The following is a 20,119-nucleotide window of genomic DNA, read 5'->3' on the forward strand; positions in this document are numbered from 1 at the left end:
TGTTACGTAAGCAAATAAGAGCACTTGGAAGGAAATTATTATTCTTCTTTTAAAACGAAGCTTCCTCGAGCATCGCTCGAGTAGCGTTGTTGCGTTGGAGTTCATTTAGGAAGAACATTGAAGATGCTCTAAACTCTACAAAATAATTATGATTTTGAAAATAAAATTGACAAAATCTTTAATATGTTCAAAAGTCAGCTCCGTTTCAAAATGTAAAAGTAAACTTTCTTTGATCAGAAAAAAGAAGTAATATTTTTGTAAGGAAAACTAATAAAAATGGTTTGAAAACTTTGAGTTTTAACGATAAAAACAAAATAAAGAGTAAAGTGAGTGGTATCATGATTGACTTTTTAGTGTAAAATTGTGGTTTTTCGTTAAAGTGAACAGTACCAAGAGCTTTTCGTTAAAATTCCCATTTTTATATACTTATTGTTAACCCCTTCCATTCCAAGATGTAAAAAAGGTAATTAGTTATATATATATAGAGAGAGAGAGAGAGAGAGAGAGAGAGATATATATATATATATTATTTTTTTAGCCTCACAATAAACTAGCAATAATGATGTTCAAATTCACATTTGACAAAAATCAAACCTAATACCTCTCATTTACTTAAAGAGGAATTTCAGTTAGAGTTAGATTTGGTACAAACACCTCCTTTTTATATTCTTTTAGAATCCTTCACTTTTTATGTGTTTTACTCTTTGGCTCGCGTATTTTTTAAGACACTCTTTCTTTCTTTCTTTTTCGGCCGTATACATGTTTGATCTGGCAGCTGTGGTATTGAAAGAGGACGGTACAAGCAAGATTACGATGCTTGCTTACAAACACTAAAATAATATGTCAAATGAGCATAAAGTTTTGGAAATTTTTTGGGACTCGTTGGTTGTTCAACCCAAATTTGCATGTGATAGTTTGATGTGTCAAAAGGCATGTGACCTGCCAACCTTTATATAAGATACTCGTACATGTCAAAAGCATGAAGAATATGCCTTCATCAAACCATTCATTTTTCCTTGATGATTCTCCTTGCCATACCAAATAAGCCGGACCAACTTCATAATATAACGTCACGTTTGGTGTCTGGAATCGAGGAGGGGGACTTCTATCAGGTGGATGTAGTCACATCTCGTGTCAATGATAGAGTATCACATTTTAGATTCTTGTTACACGATCTTATATTATTGACACAAGACGTCACAGTAACGGTGTATTCGTGTTATACAAGTTTTTCTTCTAGAATTTGGTTTAAATATAAATGCCTACTAGATTCAACCCAATTCTAGACACCAAACAAGACTTAGAGAATTGAATTTAAAATTTTCGGTCCCATTAAAGATGACCTAATTGATATGAATTATCCAATATTAATAATTCATATGCATCTACCCTTTCTTGTACAACTAGGCTTCACCATTATGCCAATTTAAGCTGAACAAGAAACTGGACTATAGCCCATCAGAAGCCCACTTTCTATTTGAAGAGGCCCAACTAGATCATTTGGAACCAACTTACATGTATTAGTAACCAACTTACGTTTTATAATCTGATTACGTAGTTTGGTTATATATTGTTGCAGTATCTTTGTAACAGATAATGCTAAGAGACCAAATTATTAAATTAAATTTGTAAACCGAATTATATGTCACTAGTAAGAAATAAGTACGTTAAACGACACTTAATTAATAATCAAATCTTCTACAAACACATCATTTCGTTCAATTAACACATTATGATTTAGTAAATATTAATTTCGTTATTAAATATTTGATGTATAAAATGATTTAATGAATGGATCTTGTGGAGTATAAAAATTAATGCTAAACGTTGATGATGTTGGCTGATCTTTGATATCTTTCATAAGTACCATTGAATTCTCATTTGTTTTGATTGATATCAAAACTTTCCAACTTTCTCACAAAATGCAACTCACACAATGCAACTTCTGTATTCACAAGGGAATGGATTCGGTGAATAATAAATATACATATACATATATATTTAATACTATTATATTATATACTATTCGGTTTGGATTCGGAGACAGATACGGATGAGTGACTCCTATAAGTTAAAACCAAATCCAAAACCATAACTGAATAATATTCATAGTTTTTTCCCATATCCAAATTCAATCCATTCGGACGGTTATCCACGAATATCGGGTTTAACAGTTACAATTGTCATCCATAGGCATGTTAGACATTCCAACCAACGATAAAAACTTGTGTGGGGCTTTACTTGCCACGGAACTTTGCTAAGTCACAGTACAATCCAATCAAAATTCACCACGTGACAAGTTTTTAAATATTATCTTTTATTATTTTTCTTTAATATTTAAAACTCTCATAATTATGTTTCCTATTAATTGATATACACCATGAGATTAATTTAAGATTTCATTTTTCCTCAAATCTCCTCTATCTCCCCCTTTTTCTTCCCAATTTTCTCTGCCGGCTACTTCCCCACCCTGTGCCTTTCCTTCCTTCATAAGAATAATGGTGAAAAAATTAAACTATCTTCTCCATCTATACTGAAATGAAAATATGATATATATCCTAACACAGACTTGATGTTGAACAAAATTCGTCTGTTCCTTTTTTTCTATACATATCCTAACACAGACTTGATGTTTAACAAAATTTGTCTGTTCTTTTTTTTTTTTTTTTTTTTTCCCCTCTTCTCTTTCTCTCTCATTTTTCTTCCTTAGTTTTCTTTGCCGTGTGCAGTCTTCTACCCCCTCTTTATTTCCTTTCTTCATAAGAATACGGGGCAAAAACAAAGTCATCTTCTCCGACTATCATGAAATGAAAAAAAAAAAAAAAAAAAGGGAAAATCCAAACACGTACTTTTTTTTTTTCATTGGCCAATAGCTCGTTCTGTTTTATATATCTCTGAGTTGTGATTTGCGTATTTATGTTTCTCCTCTAAAGGATTAGAATATTTTGTAGCAAACTCTAAATACAATCTTGCATACTCACTCCATACTATCGAGTTTATCTTTTCACAATTTATTGGTTATCCTTCACTTTATTTTGGTTGAAGTACAACTATTTTGGTTGATAATCCATCTTTAACATGATGGTAGAAGTGGACGGCAAAACAAACGTACTAGAGGGAAAATTTAGGAAGAAAAAGGGTTTGGGGGGGAGGGGGTGGGGAAAGAAAAAAAATATACATCATTGGATTGTAGTGTCACTCAGCAAAATCCAGTGGCAAATAAAGCCCCACACAAGTTTTTCTCTCAACGAACATCTCAAAACACTCCAATTTTCACAATCTCAAAAAAAAATAAATAAATAAATAAAAATTTCCCTACAGATATGGACATAGTTAAATTAACTAAAATGATATGCTCAATTTTTCATTTTTTTTTTTTTAACACAATATTATCTACATTGAGGGAAAGGAGATGAGCTTAACCTTGCAATGAGCTATCAATATTATTTACATTAAGGGAAATGAGGTGAGCTTAACCTTGCAATGAGCTATCAATAATATACTACTAGACCGTAGTATTAAGTATCAACGATATAAGTGATTTTTGAATTTATCTACCGTAAATTATTTTAATCATTTCGCGAAAAATATGTGAACATTATTATTAAACGGCCACATCAACTACTACATGACTACCATTTTAAGGGTATTTTTTTAAACCAACTCATCTACTTAACGAGTGTATGACAGATTTTTCACGAAAGAACTTAAATATTTACGTTGGACAAAGTTAATTAAGATTAAAATAATAGTTATGTCAATCTCATGACTCTTTCTGTTTAAAAGCCTTTAAATTAATTTGATGTTGATTACTGTGCATAAAACAAGAAAACATAATCCATCTTTTTTTTTTTTTTTTTTTTTTTTTGGAACAAAAAACATATCCATCTTGTATTGATATTAATCTCATTACCAATCCAACACTAGCTGAACCTAAGCTCGCCTTCAAACTGCCATTTGTCGTCGCAAAATTCATTGTTTTCTCGTCGGAGATATATCAATCTCTATCAAATTCTCTTCATCGTGATCGTGATCAACCCGAAAATCCAATTCGCCTCTCTTTGAATTGCCGTCCAGAGCAATCTCGATCAGCCCTTCTCTATCATCCTCCCACCGGAAACACATCGCATCCGGCGAGTCCCACACTCCGGGCACCGAAAACCCACCATCCGACGAGCTATCCGAGTCCGACTCCGGGTAACACAGCGACAACGAAGGGTGCTTCACAAGACCCAGAACTTGGTTTCCATCCTTTCGATTCGAGTCCGGATCGTTTCCATTCGGATCCACCTCATCTTCTTCACCTTCGTACTCTTCATAAATGACCTCCAGTGGCGCCTTCACGTTCCACTCGACGAACAAGTCTTCGAAGCACGGCTTCGGGTCGAAACCCGCTTCACTTTCGGAGTCTGTTTCAGATTGGTAGTCCAAAAATCTTTGATCTTGGTCCTCTTGCAAACTTGGGATTTGTTCTTGGACTCCATTGCAGTTTCCCCTGTTTTCTTCACTTTCGAGCAGAGAGCGATTGGTTTCCTTTTCTTTTAGCTCATCGCCTTCCGTTTCGATTCTCTGAACTGCGCCGAGGCGGAGAATCGAGAGGAGGAGAAATCCGGTGATGATCAGGACCGGCGAGAAAATGATCTGGAGGAAATGGTTGGGGAAGTAGAGGAGGATCAGAGCGCAGAGAGCGACAATGCTGGAAAACAGAGGGCTTGAGGAAATTGAAGCACAAAAGTTGGTCATGGTTTCGGAAAGTAGTAAGTTTGGAATGGAAGTTATGGAATTGGATTCCCAGATGATGAGACTCGCATTTTCTTCCATGAAAATATGTGGTCTTTCTTTATCAAGAGAAAGCAAAAACAAATTCCATTGGAGGTGGAAGAAGATAAAAAAGACTGAGGGAGGAGGAGGAGAGATGGATTGAGAGTGTCGGCTTTGGAAGAGGATTGGGTTGTGGGGTTTTAGAGTTTTAGAGTTTTTTTTTTTTTTTTTCTTTCCAAAAAGTGTAACGTTAGAGAGATCAACTATTTAAATTAAATTTCGTAAATTATATAACATGGTTGTTCATAATCGGATTTACTATTTAAGTGTTAATTAACGTGATTATTTTCTATTAGTGATACATCACACGGTTTGCTAATTTGATCTAAATAATTGGCCTATCTAACATTACTGTTTTGGGAAAGGAACGTGAATAGGAGGAAGAGTTTCATATATCGTAGATAGAAGTCTTGCATTATGTCGATTTTAATTTACCATAAAGTTTGGATTCAAATGTTATGTTGGAGTAAAATATAAGGTTTTTCTTTTCGAATACGTCAAAAAGCTAAAACATAATTTCAATCGAAAGTGAAGTTCATGTCAACAACAAAAGATGATATTCAAGCAAAATAATTTTTTTTTAAATATCCAACTACTTATATTATAATACTTAATGTATCAAGCTGTATTTCTGGTACATTAAAAAATATTTCCCTAGGAGAGGAGATGAAGTGTCATTCTAACATGTAAGTGGTAGCTTGATATGCATTTACCAAGGTGACCTTTATCCCATAAAATCTAAGGGTTAGAGATCAACATTAAAAGATGTATATAATTATTTGCATTCATGAATTTAATCTGTCACGTTCACTTAATCAGTTCAGAAGGTCACCACCAATCATCCGATACATCAAACTAGTCCTTTTCCATTTTAACTATAATTGTATTTCCATCGTATCATTTTTACATTACAAAATAATACGACGAATTTATTGATATAATAACAAGTATTGTTATTTTATTCAACGCTATATTCAAAGTTCATAAAATATCAATCATCTCGTCTAAATACTAATGACAAGTAATGGGGATGTGATGTGCCTTAAAACTAATGACAGTGCTTTGAAAGATAGGAAACCGATTCAATGCCATCCTCAAGTTATGGCCAAATGACATTGCATGTCGCTTTCTTGGCCTTAAAGTTAAATCAAAGGGGGTGTTCGTTAGATGCCATAAAGGCTGAAGCAACTTATATTGCACTGCTTGCCATCCCAATTATATGATTGGAAACCAAAGTACCATAAATTCTAATAAAATTCGTAAAGGAAACTATAATTGGTATTTCAAAACAATCGTCGTGCTCTCTCTCCAACTGAAGAGTGCAATAACTTTTTTTTGAAATACAGAGTTAGTTAACAGACTGACCGCTCTACCAATGCGCTAAAGAGTGACAATCGACTTAAGGATGCTTGATTCTCGTTCAAAATTATGTGAGGGTTAACACTTAGCTGATTAGTGGATAGATTTTTCAATGTGCCAAAAACACGGCCTGGTACACCAAGTAATAATACAGTTGGTTGGAAACTTGAAAAAAAATAATTTTTAACTAATTGTAATTTGATACTTGGTGTACCAGAACGTGTTTCACGCACACTAAAACACAATGAATTCTAACAAATTTGTTAATGAAACTATTATTGATATTTCAAAACAATCGTCAGGCACTCCTTCCAACTGAAGAATGCATATGACTTTTCTGAAATGGAGAGTTAGTTAACACCCGACTGTTTTACCAATGTGCTAAAGAGTGACAACGGAACTAAGAATTCCGACTCTCGTTCACAGAAATATGTGAGGGTTAACACATTGCCAATTAGTGGAGAGATTGCGTAATAAATACAATTGGTTGGAAAATTTAAAAAATTAATTTTTAACTAATTGTATTATGACACTTAGTTAGTCGTGTTTTTAACACATTAAAAACGATGTTAAGGTGGTATGGTAATGGGAATCCACTTTGGTTAGTATGCATGTGCAACTGCTGGTAAAGTACTGGTGTACCCAAAATTTTTATAGTGCTGCAAAGGCTAATTGGAAAAGACAGGAGAGAATGGAGACTTCTTTTTTCGTGTTCTATAACATCTAGGTTTGATTTGACCTGAAACTTGTCAACCACTAAATCCTAACTTGACTTGGAAGAAAATAATGCAGGCGTTGTGATTGGAAGTGAAACGACATTAATATCAACCAATCAAGAGAGTTTTTAGTGTCCGAATATATGGTGGAACATCACATGTTATTATACAATTAAAGGAATTATTGGGGGAAAAAAAAAATCTCGAATTGTATAATAACATGTGGTGTACCATTCAATATCCCGAGTACAATGAAGAACCTCTCCAACTTTTACCAAAAAAAAAAAAAGAACCTCTCCAACCAAAGGATGCTCCTCAGCTCTGATATTGTATGCATGTATGGGGGATTAATGGAGATACATGATATAATTGAGTGAAACAATATATGAGAGAGATGCTTACATAGTTCACGCTTGAAAATTCAATGGTTATTTTTTTACATTATAAACGATATTGTAAAGAAGATGAATATTTAAATTCGAAACACAATCCACCACTTGCATTGAGTATTACTTTGTTCTTGAGTTCTTTAACCCAAAGCAATAATTCTTTCTCTTAATCATTCTATGTGCTTCAAGATTGGAAACCCGATGTATTTCAAAATTTTAGAACTTTGGAATTTCCAAGTAGGTTCCAATTTTTCAATACTTTGAAAAAAAAATTTGGATTTGAGAATTTCAAGCCTTCAAAGTCGAAAATTACCGGATCATAACAGGGTGAAATCAAAATTTCAATCCAATTTGCACACCTATCTAAATTCTAAACTCTAAACCAAGCTTTTAGATGCTTGAGTGTTCTTTTCAATGTCGATCACTTCTAGCTAGTTCGATGGGAAAATGAAACGACAGTGGAGCTGCTTCTGGTTGTGGCAGACAACGAATATAACGAGACCAATTCAAAGGTTGAAATCCAAATGATCACATGGTTTGGGACCCTTCAATTTCAAGACCAAAACAACCGCATCAGCTTTTGGCGATTCTTATTAACCACACCACTCACAAACACTTTTTGGTTGTCACAAAGCGCTTTTAGCACTTCCGCAAGCAGTGCCGGGCACAACTTAATTTTACTTGAGCATCATTATGATATCATAACGTGATTTTACGTTAATTGTTGATGAAAGAACCAAAATGCAGTCAGAGTCATATACAACCTAGAGTTGAAAATCCCTCCCTCGAAATCTTACAAGCTATCATGCTTTGCAAGAAGCAGCAGTTCATGAAACCCAATCTACCTTCTAGTTCTTCCTGTTTTGTGAATAGTCTGTCCGGAGGGGTAGCCTAAGGCGTCAAGAAGGTGTCAAGATGATGACCGTCAAATCTTTATAGCAGTCAGTAGTAGTACCCCGGCCTAGGAGGGTAATGGCCTCCATGATATGAAGTGTTAACAGGAGGAACATGTCCATACTGAGGACCAGGAGCTGGAGTTCCATATGGTAAGCCTGAATCACAGCCAATCACACAATGAGCATAGTATAAAGCATCTAAAGATACACGTAACGATAATTTACAATGAAGTTACCTCCATGTGCAGGTGGGGAAGGATTGGGAAGAAATGTAGGTGCTATTGGAGCCCAGGGAGCAGCACTTCTGGGATCTCCAGCACCACCAAGATGTCCGTAAGCATTGCCTGTGAAAGAAGTTGTTGCACTGCCTACTGGATAAGCTCCACTGGTACTACTACCGTAGGGGTTAGTGGGGGCACCTGGTCGTCCATAACTCTGGTAATGATCTGTAACTCCCCTAGGAACACCACTGTAACTGCCCGAGTAGCCATAATAAGTTCCAGAAGGGTTAACAGCCCTTGGAGTAGGCGAAGGAATAGGATATGGCTGCACCACGGTCATCCTAGGTGCAGACGGAGGAATTGGCGGCACAAGACTTTGCCCATAATTTGGTGAGAACGTAGGAACAGAGCTTCCAATAGAATACATATTAGAGTTATTGCTTGCGAGTGACCGCTTCATCTCATCCAAATATCTCTGTGACTCTTCTCTGTTGAGTTCTACAAACATAGCCTTATAGAAGAAAACAAGAATTATCCACAACACAAATAGTACAATCAAAGTGTGCTGTTTGTCAGTAATTTACCTCGTCGAAGTACTCATCTGAACCACGCATATCCTTGCTGACAGGAAAAACAAAACTGGCTGCCAAAAATATAACACGCCTCTTAAATACAACAACATGATAAACATTAGAAGAACAAAGATGGTGGAGGATCCATTACCTAACATATTATTTACTACTTCAACAGGGACCTCCTTTCCCATTTCTTCCATTCTTTTCTTGGAACGAACACTCAGCACTTCGGGGCTTGGGAACACCACAACAGCAATCTGGAATTGAAATTAAAACACAAAATTACCCATATGGTTAAGTAAGCTGAATACAAATCTTTCCATATAAATTTACATGGACACGTAGCTTACCTTCCGGAAGAAAACAAATGGCTTAAGTTTACGTTTACGAGCACTCTTGTATACATTTGTCTGATCAATTATGTAATTGCGAGGTGTGGTGGCTGCTCTGGATAAAAGGACATTAAAAATATCAGTCGCTCGATTCATCAGGAGATCAAATCGTTCCCCATAATTGTTCTTGCGCAAAAGCCCTGGCACCTGCACACAGTTTCACACTCTGGAATTAAATACTGGTCGATAAAACAAACACCACTAGAAGCTCTCTAGTGAGTGCACTAGAATGGCGAAAACAAAATAAAACATGAACATTAAACAATCGCACACACCTTCATTTGATCGAGAATTAAATTTGTCCCAAGCAAAATATAACGCTTCTCAGGATGCTGCTTCACCCATTTCTCCGCCCAAGTAGTCTTTCCAGATGCAGGCAAACCCACCATCATAACCACTTCACAAGCCCTCGGGTCCGAAAAAGCAGGTCCCATCACTGCATTTCCATCCTCAAGTGCACATGCCCAAGGCTTAAAACCCTCTTCAGCAACAAGTCCATCTTCAACACTGAACTGCAACTCCACGACCACATTTTTCAACAAAACATGAGGGAAAAACCCCCGACTCCCCAACCGCATCATCCCCTCTCGAAATTCCGAGTCGGCGTAGATGCTGCTGATCAGGTTTAGTATCCTCCATGTCCACCGATTGAAAAGACACGATCTTGCAGCCGAAACAATACTTCCCTCCATTAATCCCCACATTCGCTCGAGCTCCGGACCAGCAATAAGCAAAGCCCTGATCGCAAAGTGCAGATCCTCGACGGTCATTGCCCTCGATTACAAAATCTTGCCACCAAAAAAAATAAAAAAACCAATTCAATTTATCAATCGCAGCAATTAAATTTTTAGGGTTTAGCGTAACGACAGATGAAAATTCAAATTCAAAATACCTAGGGCATAGTCGGCGCGATTGAGCACTATGCGCTGCTTCCGGTTTAGGGGTTCTGAAGACGACGAGCAGGACGAAACGTCGTCGCCGGCGACCCTGGCCTTCTTCAGGGCCTCCTGCGGTTCGTCTTCACTGGGAGAAGCTTCGCGTTTCGCTGAGGCCATTAGAGAGAGTACAGAAAAGAAACGGTAGAGATAAAACGCGCGAAACGAAGACCGTTATGTCAGATTTTTGGCTAATTGGCGTTGTATTTATAGGTGTATTTGTATTTTGGGTTGAATAATGGCGGTGGAAATTTGCTGGGCCTAAGATTTGAAACCGACTTAAAGTTTTGGGCTTTGTAAAATGGGCTGCATATATGCGCCTTCCATATGTATTTGTATCGCGGACTTCTTTCTTTCTTTTCTTTTTTTCTAATTAGTTTTTTTTTCTTGGTTCGATATTCTTTTTAGGTGATAATGGTAATCGATAGGCCTGTAAACAAGTTGGGTTTACTGGATTTGGGTTGGGTTTGACCCGACCCGTTAATTTAACGGGTCACTTGAACCAACCTGTTAAGGTAACGAGTTACCCAAACCCAACCCGTTAATTTAATAAGTTACTCGTTTCACCCATTTCACCCGTTAACATATATATATATATATATATATATATATATATATATATTTTTAACATTTCATCCAAATTAAATACATCCCCATTTTGTATAGTAGAAGTCGACTTTCTATCAATTTTATACGTTCATAATCTGAGGGGTTGGCGTTTTCAGGAAAAGAACCGTTTCGCCAATCATCAACATCTCTAGGACCAAGGTTTGGAGAAGCAGCAGCCGTAGTCAGATAGGCAACCAAAATAATCAAATGACTATTAGCCCTCGGAAAAATCCTCTCATAGGCTTCGAGATTAAGAACATCCCTCCCATCAGTATAAGACTTCATCCACAAGGGTTCATTGGTCTGCAAAAGCCTAAGCAACTCTTCCATGGCATTTGCATCAATGTCAGTTAGTCATGAGGGAGTTATCCATGTCCAAAACCCATTAGGCTGGTAAGGTAAATTGGGCATGGAAGATGAAGCATTCCCAGGTAGAAGATCAAGATCAAGCGAAGGTCCTGCCATCCCATGACCCCCAAAACTTGCCATTGATAAGTCCAAAGACGAAATATGAATAGGTTGAACTGCAATACAATATTGCCAATACTAGACACTATATCTAACTACAAATGAACGAAAGAGTGAAAATTTGAAATTACACAAGTCCTCAATAACGGATGGTTAACGGGTTTCGCGAGTTGACCCAAAATAACCTGTTAAATAACGAGTTGACCCATTAATGATCCGATCCGTTTAGCACTCACCCAAATACTAATTTTAACGGGTCGGGTTGAAAATGCCAGGTCTAGTTACGAATATTATCACTACTCGAAGTTTAAATATCTATTTCCCTCCTTTCCTCCTTGCTCACAAATATTATACTTTTTTTCCTTTAACTATAAAAACAAAATAATGTTTGTACAAACCCATGGAGCAACTAAATAAGGGTCAACCCGAACTTATCTATGATCAACCCAACTTAAAACCCGATTAGCTGGTTAGAATTGCATCAAAACCATCCTAACTCTATTTGCCATCAACCTGATCATTTATTGAGTTGAGTTAGATTGACGTTGTACCAACTCATGTAAACCCAAACGCCTAATTTGTAACCCAAAATTGCTTAAAACATTATTGATCAAATTCACATTTTAAAAACTACGTTTAAATTTGAGATGAGAATTGAATAACAAAGTGACAGAGTTGAATAACAAGGCGACTCTGTTTAATTTAACGTCACTTGCTCAACTTAAATTTTCTTACAACGCACTGAATCATTTTAATGTCCTATTTAGTCATAAGTCTACGCTACGAGACTTTCAACCTACAGTATTATTGTGTGACTCATTTAGCACGTCATTGCACACGTTGAAGCTTCCCTTCTTTTTTGCTCATATTCGGATGCTTTTCTTACGAACTCTAAAAGGGAAATGCAAGTCATAGCAATTAAAACAAGATATTTTATCGGAAAGCGTTATGAAGACATTTGAACCAAACCAGCCTTACTTTCATTGGAAGAATGATTTAATTAGAACAGCTAAAATTAGGCAATGTCCACATACACTCCGTACAGCCGATATAGTAAATTCCCGGTTCCCACCAATTGCTCTAAACAACATCCGCCCACTGATGATGTCCCAATTCCCAAAATTTGATTATGCCGCCGTCATTCATATTTTAAAAACTACATTTAATCTGATCATCAAAAATTAAAATAAATATATAAAGCGTAATTAAGTGTAGAGAATAGTCCAACCTTTTATAAACTTATACGAGATCCCTTCTTCAATTAATGTGAAACTTATTCTCAACCCACTTTCCTCACGTGTGACGAATTTTCAAACCTATCATGTGAACAACACAACAGAATAACGTGAAATATATGTGTTCGTTTGACTTCACGTGGAACAATATATTCTGATACAATAAAAAAAAAAAATTGAAGTTGCACCGTAAAACCAATATTTATGAAATAAGAAAAAACAATTACATGAAAACATCATTTCATTTCATAAAAAACACAAATGTTGTACACATTCTACATTCATTATCCGAGTGGGAAGGGCACAAGATTAGCCCTTAACAAACAACTTGTGAATAGTGGAATCTCTCTCTCTCTCTCTCTCTCTCTCTCTCTCTCTCTCTCTCTCTCTCTTCAAAACATGTACAAAAAGAGATGAACAAGCAAGTTTATGGTCTTCAATGATAGCTTTGAAGAAACTGCTTGCGACAATATATTTCTCTGTTATGCACATACTCTGCAGCTTTCGATCTTTACCTAAACGACGAAAACTATGAAATCACAAGTATGAGTTTGTATTTACAGTACCCACATTGCATATTTGCAGACTCACTCATCGTCTTCCTCCATGAACAGCCCTTTTCGAGTCCCCTGCTCCTCCTCCTCCTCCTCCTCGTCCCACGAGCCAAACAAGTTCACAGACAACCCAGCTAGCTTCTTCTCGTTAGGCAACTTCCTGTGCATCTGCCTCCACTGTTTCGGAGCATTCGGTGCTTCAATCTCGTCCAGGCAGCAGTTGGAATCTGAGAAATCGATGGCGGTTCGGAAAGCAGGGGTTTTCGAAGGCGTGCTGTAAGCGAAATGACATTGCTTAGCAATCAGAGTCTGCAATCGCACAGTAGGAAAGATCAAAATCAATGCCAGTTGCTAAAACAAATAAAAATCAATTACTCAAGTAAATTGAACTGATTAAACTCACCACTTCTCTAATTGCTTTCGATACATGGAAAAGCCGCTTCAAATCATCGTGATCGACTCCACACACAATCTTCAACTGCAATGCACAAAAACAGTAACATGATTAGCAACGAATTAAATCGAAATCGATTTTGCAATCGAAAAAATTGAGAATTTGGGGCTAACCAGAATCTCCTGAGGCAAAGCTTCTAGAGCGGAGGAGGCGGCAGTTTCCGACTCCCAAATCATCTCCCCACTCCGCTGCTTCTTCAATGGAGTCTTGGGATACAAATCAGCCGGCGAATCCTCCTCGCCATTGTTAGAAATCCCAATCCTCTTCCTCCCCAAAGCTCGCGTGTACTTCACAAACCCTAACTCCATCGTCCCCTCCGCCTCCGCCGTCACTCCGCCGGCGCCGCGCTTAGATGTCAAGCAACTCTTGCACTTCCTTCCCAACGCCATTTTGCCCCAATCAATCAGTAATCCCTAAATCCAAAAACAAAAATCGAGTCAGACAACAAACAACAGTAAAAAAACAAAAAAAACAAAAAAACAAGAAAAAAGCAGAATCTATTGAAACCAGATTCTGAAAGTTTCTGAAAATTTCTAAAATCTAGAGAAAGTGAAAATCCAAAAGCACAGAGGGTAAGAAACCTTGTGTTAGATTAAACCCTAGATTCGAGCCTTGTTCACACTCTCTCTTTCTCTATCTAGACTTTCTCTCTCTTCTATGTGTTTTTGCCGTGGAATGGAAACAGAGAAACCGATTTTTCCACCAGTAGAAGGAGGCTTTTGGATTTTATACACGGAGCGAAAAGATTATTTTTTTATTATTTTTTTAAAAAAGCGAAAACTGGTAAATTCTACGCGGTTCGCGGAATCGACTCGAACTTTCTGTGAAAAGTATCTCGGGTTCCTGTAATTTATCCTTTTGGGCAGTTAAAAAAAATTGAAAAAATAGGAGGGTAAGCAAAACTAGCCGTTGAGCGGACACGCGGCGGAGGGAGAGCGCAGGTAGGAAGCTGCACCGGTGCCGCCGGGGGTGATGACATGGCGATGTGGTCGGTCCGAGTCGGCTGTGTCGGTAGCTTTCTTAGCACGTTGGGTTGGGGTTAAAATAAAGTGACAGTCTCATGATCTCATCTGGTGGTGGAGTTTTCTTGACTCGTTTGTGGCGTGACATGTGTGTGTATGATGTCGATGGACAGTGAGGATTTTATGTTTTTCTAACTTATGACTGGTGGTGGGCCTCGTTTGACTGAGGATTATAGATCTGTTGGCTGACGGCTGTTGCATTAGCAGCAGCAACACGTACACGTCAAAACCGTGGACGCGTCAAATACGAAAAGCATGTTTGGTTATTAGTTGCAACTTGCAGGAAGTTCATACTTATCCCTTGACTTAGGATTTTGTTTTTAACCCAATATTTTCCTTTACGAACATTCGTAGATGGATCATGGTGTCGCTTGACCAAGACTTTAATGAATTTTGTCGTTTCGTATCGTTTTAACTGGTTATGCAAAAAATGATCATTTCTAATGGTAAAGTACGATAAATGATTTTTTTTTAGATTTTTAACGAATGACATCATATCAACCTAACTTGTTAATAGGTAAATCAGGAATTTGTTATTTTCATATCATTTTCTATCGAGTTAAGAACTCCTTTAGATAAAAAGAAATGCATATGAATTTAGAAATAATTAGTTTTTAAATCGCAATCATTGTGTCATGAGGAGTGTTTGAGTTAGAAGTAACTAGCAAGACTTGAGGAGGCCAAAAAAGTCGGGAGCTAGCAAAAAAGCATGTCATTTTCCGTCGAAGACAAAAAGAGCCACAAGGGAACAACAATTAGTCTGCTTACATTTCGTAAATTTGAGAAATCAGAAACTAGATTTGAGGTCGGTGTTCCATTGAGTTGTTACCGGGCAGCTTAGTGGTTAGGGACAAATTTTATATCCATATTCCATAAAGCATGTTCTAATTCAATTTCTGACGCTTGTAAATCATATGATGATAGCCAAGAGAGATGGAAATGTCAGTATGTAGATTGTCGTAGCAAAATCACCAGCTAATTCTTTTTTTTTTAAGAAAAAAAACTGTATCACATAACAAAAGTATGTATTAGATAAATAAATAAATAAAAACTTATTTTTTGAAACGCTCACTGAAACTTACTTCAATCTCACTTTTCTCATGAAATTAGAAGACGAAACAAAATGTAAAAAAATTGAGGATTTGTAAAACGCGTCGTTTCCCGTATACCATCAAAATTGAGCTCAAATATTTGGGTTGTACTTTTACAAGTCGATGCATTAAGTCATTTCCTATTGACTGATCTTGTTCATAACCTTCTAATTCAATTAATGTACAACAATTAGGCAAATGATGCACACATCTCCATCGATCTTTCCATAACGAAGTCTCGCCATGGCTGTTTGTCTAGGGATGCTGGTCGAGGTTGTGGCTGTTATAATCATCGCCGTCCATTGCACCATCATTCTCCACCATTGAAGCAACAGAGAAGCTCCACACGGAAGCACAATTTTCGTCACCTGCATATCACGGGACAATTAACCTTCTATTAGTACCGTGAATCACTGACCCTTTCTTATGTTATCCAGTGAAAATTATGCACGCAGCTCAGATAAACCGGCTTAGGAGCTAATGACAAACTTCATTCTTTTAACAAGTGATATCATGTAGCTTCATGCCATCTAAAGGGCCTGAGAAGATTGGGGGACATAACACCACGACAAGATCAACGGAAAAAGGACAAGATGTAGATTGGGAAAAAAAAGAGTGGAGAAAATGACACGAACAGAAACAAACATGATTTATGTAGGAGACTAAAATTGGAAGGATATACAATGTGATTTGTCAGAAGTATCTCCGAAAACCATTAGGGTTATAGGATGTACCACTCAGATGCAATTCGTCATTGCCATCATCAGGATCAACAAATCTTCGATGCCCTGAAGAAGTGGTAGCCATTGGCAGAAAGGGATGAAAGGAGAATCCGTTAACAGTATCTGTGTGGCGTATAGAACAGAAGAATGAGTCAGCAAAGAAGAGACTAAGGTATATTGCAGCAGCACTTTTAACGTTTTTTATAGGATATGAAATGAATTACCCAATGCCGCTTGGAAGCCTGATACCCATTGTCCAGTTTGCAGATCATAGATATGCACAACACCATCCTAAAACACATATGCACGATTAAATAATTGTTTCATTACATTCGAAGCAGGGTTTGGAGTTTTGACTTGGTTTGTGGCTTCATATTTGGACATTGAAACATAATTCAAAGGTAAGATGGTACCTGACCACCTGTACAAAGATGGCGTCCAAGTGGCTCAATATCAAACAAAATCCGTTGGTTGGTATCTTCCGATGACCTATATAACCTGATTCCATGGCCAAATAAAGTAGCATGACCAGAAGAGACCTCCAATGTACAAAAGACTAGATAGTTTTCTAAATTAGAGAAGGAAAGAAAAAATATCTTACTTGTACACAACATCAACCACTTTGCGTATATCCCAGCATAATATATAAGGATCCTTCAAGCATAATATATAAGAAGCCAAAGTCAATCACATTTAGAATCGAAAGCAAGAGCACAAATGCAAATATGACACACACACACATATATATATAACTGGTTTACTGTATATCCATTAAATAACCGAATACCAGAAAAAATTAAAAATAAAAGACAAACCAAAAACGATGGAGCATGTAAAAGCATTTTACCTTTCTGCCTCCAGTATATAAATAATTTCCATCCTTTGAAAACTGGACCTGAAAGCAAAAGCTTCAATTCATCTGTTGAAGTTATGATCGAAGTGAAATGAACAATAAGAAACGATAACTTACATGCGTAATCCCGCCTTCATGGCCATGCAATACATACAAGGGTTCCATATTATCTTCTCTATATATTGCAGCAGTCTTGCTATAAGAACCTATAGCAAGCATTCCACTATGGGTTGGACAAAAAGTCATTGCGGACATAATACCTGTCCACAATAAAAATGTTGAGAAACATTGAGCACTTGCACATCTTCTTAATTTATCATCAGAATTCAGAGATAAACTGATAACATGTACCTGTTTGGCCTTCTTTGTTTCCTTGAAGGGTCGAATATTGTTCAAAATCCCTACCAGGGTTGTGTAAATCAAACACCCGAACAGATTTGTTGTATCCAGCAAAAATCCTACAAAACAACTGAAGTCACATAAAAACAAAGTAGAAAACATGCAATTGAATAATATAAGCTTTGAAAAGGAAAGGAAAAGAACATTGCTTACTTTGTTCCAGTAGGATTAAAGGCAATTGAAAAAGCAGCTGTGATTTCATCCACGGCATCATAAGCACGATAAGTGCAACGTAGCTGCAGTTTCAGCCCAAGACCAATGGTGTAATACGATATACAAACATTAACCCAAAAAATACATATAAGAGCTGTGTATAGTGTACACATGGGAAAAGAGTGATCTAGATTTGCAATAATGAGCCAGCACCTGTCCAGAAGAAGCATCCCAAAGATGAATTGGATGGTCACGAGATGTAGTTGCAAAAACGCAGGTAATTGAGTCTGCAACGTCGTAGAAAATTCCAAATCAAGCTTTAGCTTACAGAATCATATCAGCCACTCTAAAGTAAATATCCTGAATATCAAGTTCAGGTTCTCATCGTCACAATAAAGAATAAACTTAACAAATTGTCCCTCTTAGAAGAGTTACAAAAGTACCTGAAGCCGACATGTACGGGTACCAACAGAAGTCGTATACAGACTCTCCCTCGTTCACAACAAGGTTTGCAGCGTACGAATCTGCAGCTCAAGAGTACAAACATGTAAAGACTAAAAAGATGATTACTCTTACATGCAAATACAAAATCAATCACACATAGCTCATCCCCGAAAAATTTCGCTCAAACAATACCAAACAAAAACTTTCAGTAACAAGTCTTCTTTTGGCAGATTGGCATACAATAAACTCCAAAGCAAATATATTTCGGGGCGAGATCTTACCTTCATCAGCAGCTACAGAACACTCATTAGCATTCTCACTCCCATAATCTGGTCTGATAAAAACGAAGCAAGAGTAGAGTTAGCAAACACCACCACCAGCGATTTGCGAAAAGCTTGGTTTTTGACATGCATTTTGAGTACTGAAGGTCAGAAACAAAATCCCCAAATTGTAACCCAAATCAAATGACAGTGCTTTACTCAAAAACCCATACAAAAATAACACAAAATCCGTCAATCAATGAGAACTTACAATGCGAAAACACGAAGCGTGTTGTCCTCGGAACTGGTAAGAAAGCACGACCCATCCGGCGACCTACGCCAAAAAAAATAAAACCCCAAATAAAAAGACAACAAATTTATGAAAAAAAAATGATGGGAAAGTAAGGGGGATGCAAAAGGAATTACCATTTGACGCCCTTGAGAAAGTTGTTCGGAATTGGGGAAGTTCGGAACTGGTGGCGGAAATGGAAGGCTCTGTGCGGATGAACATCGAACCGAATCGCCGGCCAAGAGTAGTCTTCTTGCTGTTGATGGGTTGGGTTTTCTGTAATTTCTGTATCTGGAGAGGGCGAAATGGGTTGGTACTGCTGCCGCTCTTCTTCTTCGGCCATCGTTCAAGCTATTGAGGCTTGCTGATCAGCTATGAGTGAGAGCTTGCTGGGTTTGGGTATTACCGCCAAAAATAGGGAATGCTGCTTCGGGTTTTTTTTTTTTTTTTTTTTGGAGTACATCCAATTCGTCGAGATTTGAACCTAAAACATCTCCAGAGGAATACTACCAAATAGTAGTAGCAATGCTCCTTCAATTTTAAGCAATAGAATTTACCTTGAGGGCACGTTTATGTAACCGTAATCAAAATAGAGGAATTGAATTGAAGAGAAGTCAGAATCATATTCCTAGTGAAGCTGTTTACTTAAATATTCTGGAATCGGAATAAAAATAAAACGAAATTCATATAAATTGTTTATCAATTCACCTTAATCGAAATGAAAATGAATATAATTACTAAAATACCCTTAATCTAAATAATAGAAAAATTCATAACTTTTTAATACAATTTCACACACACATAAATACATATATAGTTTTATTGAAATACTAACAATTCCTGTTGGAAAATATTGGTTGGCTGGCACCGTTGGAAAATATTGATGCATTTTTTTTACACTGAAATAGGTCTCCTAACAGCTTTCTGGAACCCACGGTTCTCCACATCATCATTTTTTTCTATTTTTTTTCAGTTCCTTTTCACTTCATTCTCTCCATCCGTTCAGCATTGTCTCGCTCGTCGTCGTCAATACGATGGCGTCCCAAGTGGGAACCTGGGTCGGGTGCCTTACTGATGGACCAATCATTTAATAGAAAAGCCGAACAGGTGGTGTGATGATGTCGGCTCATCCGGTGGTGGGTCTTCGTCGACTTTTGTCGATAAAACAACTAATAGAACGTCCTTTCTCTCTCTCTCTCTCTGTCTCTCCAGCTATTTCTCATTCTCTCCGTCTAAGCTTCAACTTTCTAGATTCGACGAAC

At 37.1% G+C, this 20,119-nt stretch overlaps 3 protein-coding genes and 1 pseudogene across 4 annotated transcripts; all 4 read right to left on the reverse strand.

Moving 5' to 3' along the window:
• Nucleotides 1–3,794: 3,794 nt before the first annotated feature.
• Nucleotides 3,795–5,000, reverse strand: LOC137727014 (uncharacterized). Its single transcript, XM_068465965.1, has one exon. It carries the CDS (start codon nucleotides 4,819–4,821, stop codon nucleotides 3,973–3,975), a length of 849 nt encoding a protein of 282 aa, XP_068322066.1. The 5' UTR covers nucleotides 4,822–5,000; the 3' UTR covers nucleotides 3,795–3,972.
• Nucleotides 5,001–7,818: 2,818 nt separating this feature from the next.
• LOC137723963 (uncharacterized) lies at nucleotides 7,819–10,424 on the reverse strand (annotated as a pseudogene).
• Nucleotides 10,425–12,839: 2,415 nt separating this feature from the next.
• On the reverse strand, nucleotides 12,840–14,324 carry LOC137726864 (F-box protein At1g61340-like). 2 transcript variants are annotated; one of them, XM_068465819.1, is made up of 4 exons: nucleotides 14,206–14,324; nucleotides 13,738–14,037; nucleotides 13,574–13,648; nucleotides 12,840–13,479 (listed from the first exon to the last, which is right to left on the reverse strand). In XM_068465819.1, the coding sequence occupies exons 2-4, from the start codon at nucleotides 14,011–14,013 to the stop codon at nucleotides 13,204–13,206; spliced, it is 627 nt and encodes a 208-aa protein (XP_068321920.1). In that variant the 5' UTR covers nucleotides 14,014–14,037; nucleotides 14,206–14,324; the 3' UTR covers nucleotides 12,840–13,203. The 2 variants fall into 2 exon arrangements, with proteins under 2 accessions (XP_068321920.1, XP_068321919.1); XM_068465818.1 differs by lacking the exon at nucleotides 14,206–14,324 and having other exon boundaries at nucleotides 13,738–14,153.
• Nucleotides 14,325–15,803: 1,479 nt separating this feature from the next.
• On the reverse strand, nucleotides 15,804–19,264 carry LOC137726612 (uncharacterized). The gene is made up of 14 exons (XM_068465548.1): nucleotides 18,995–19,264; nucleotides 18,840–18,902; nucleotides 18,590–18,642; nucleotides 18,308–18,388; nucleotides 18,078–18,151; nucleotides 17,865–17,947; nucleotides 17,664–17,770; nucleotides 17,430–17,572; nucleotides 17,307–17,354; nucleotides 17,061–17,113; nucleotides 16,873–16,957; nucleotides 16,684–16,750; nucleotides 16,472–16,582; nucleotides 15,804–16,105 (listed from the first exon to the last, which is right to left on the reverse strand). Exons 1-14 carry the CDS (start codon nucleotides 19,198–19,200, stop codon nucleotides 15,993–15,995), a joined length of 1,287 nt encoding a protein of 428 aa, XP_068321649.1. The 5' UTR covers nucleotides 19,201–19,264; the 3' UTR covers nucleotides 15,804–15,992.
• Nucleotides 19,265–20,119: the final 855 nt, after the last annotated feature.

This window comes from Pyrus communis, chromosome 2, assembly GCF_963583255.1.
Source record: "Pyrus communis chromosome 2, drPyrComm1.1, whole genome shotgun sequence".
Classification (NCBI taxonomy): Eukaryota; Viridiplantae; Streptophyta; class Magnoliopsida; order Rosales; family Rosaceae; genus Pyrus; species Pyrus communis.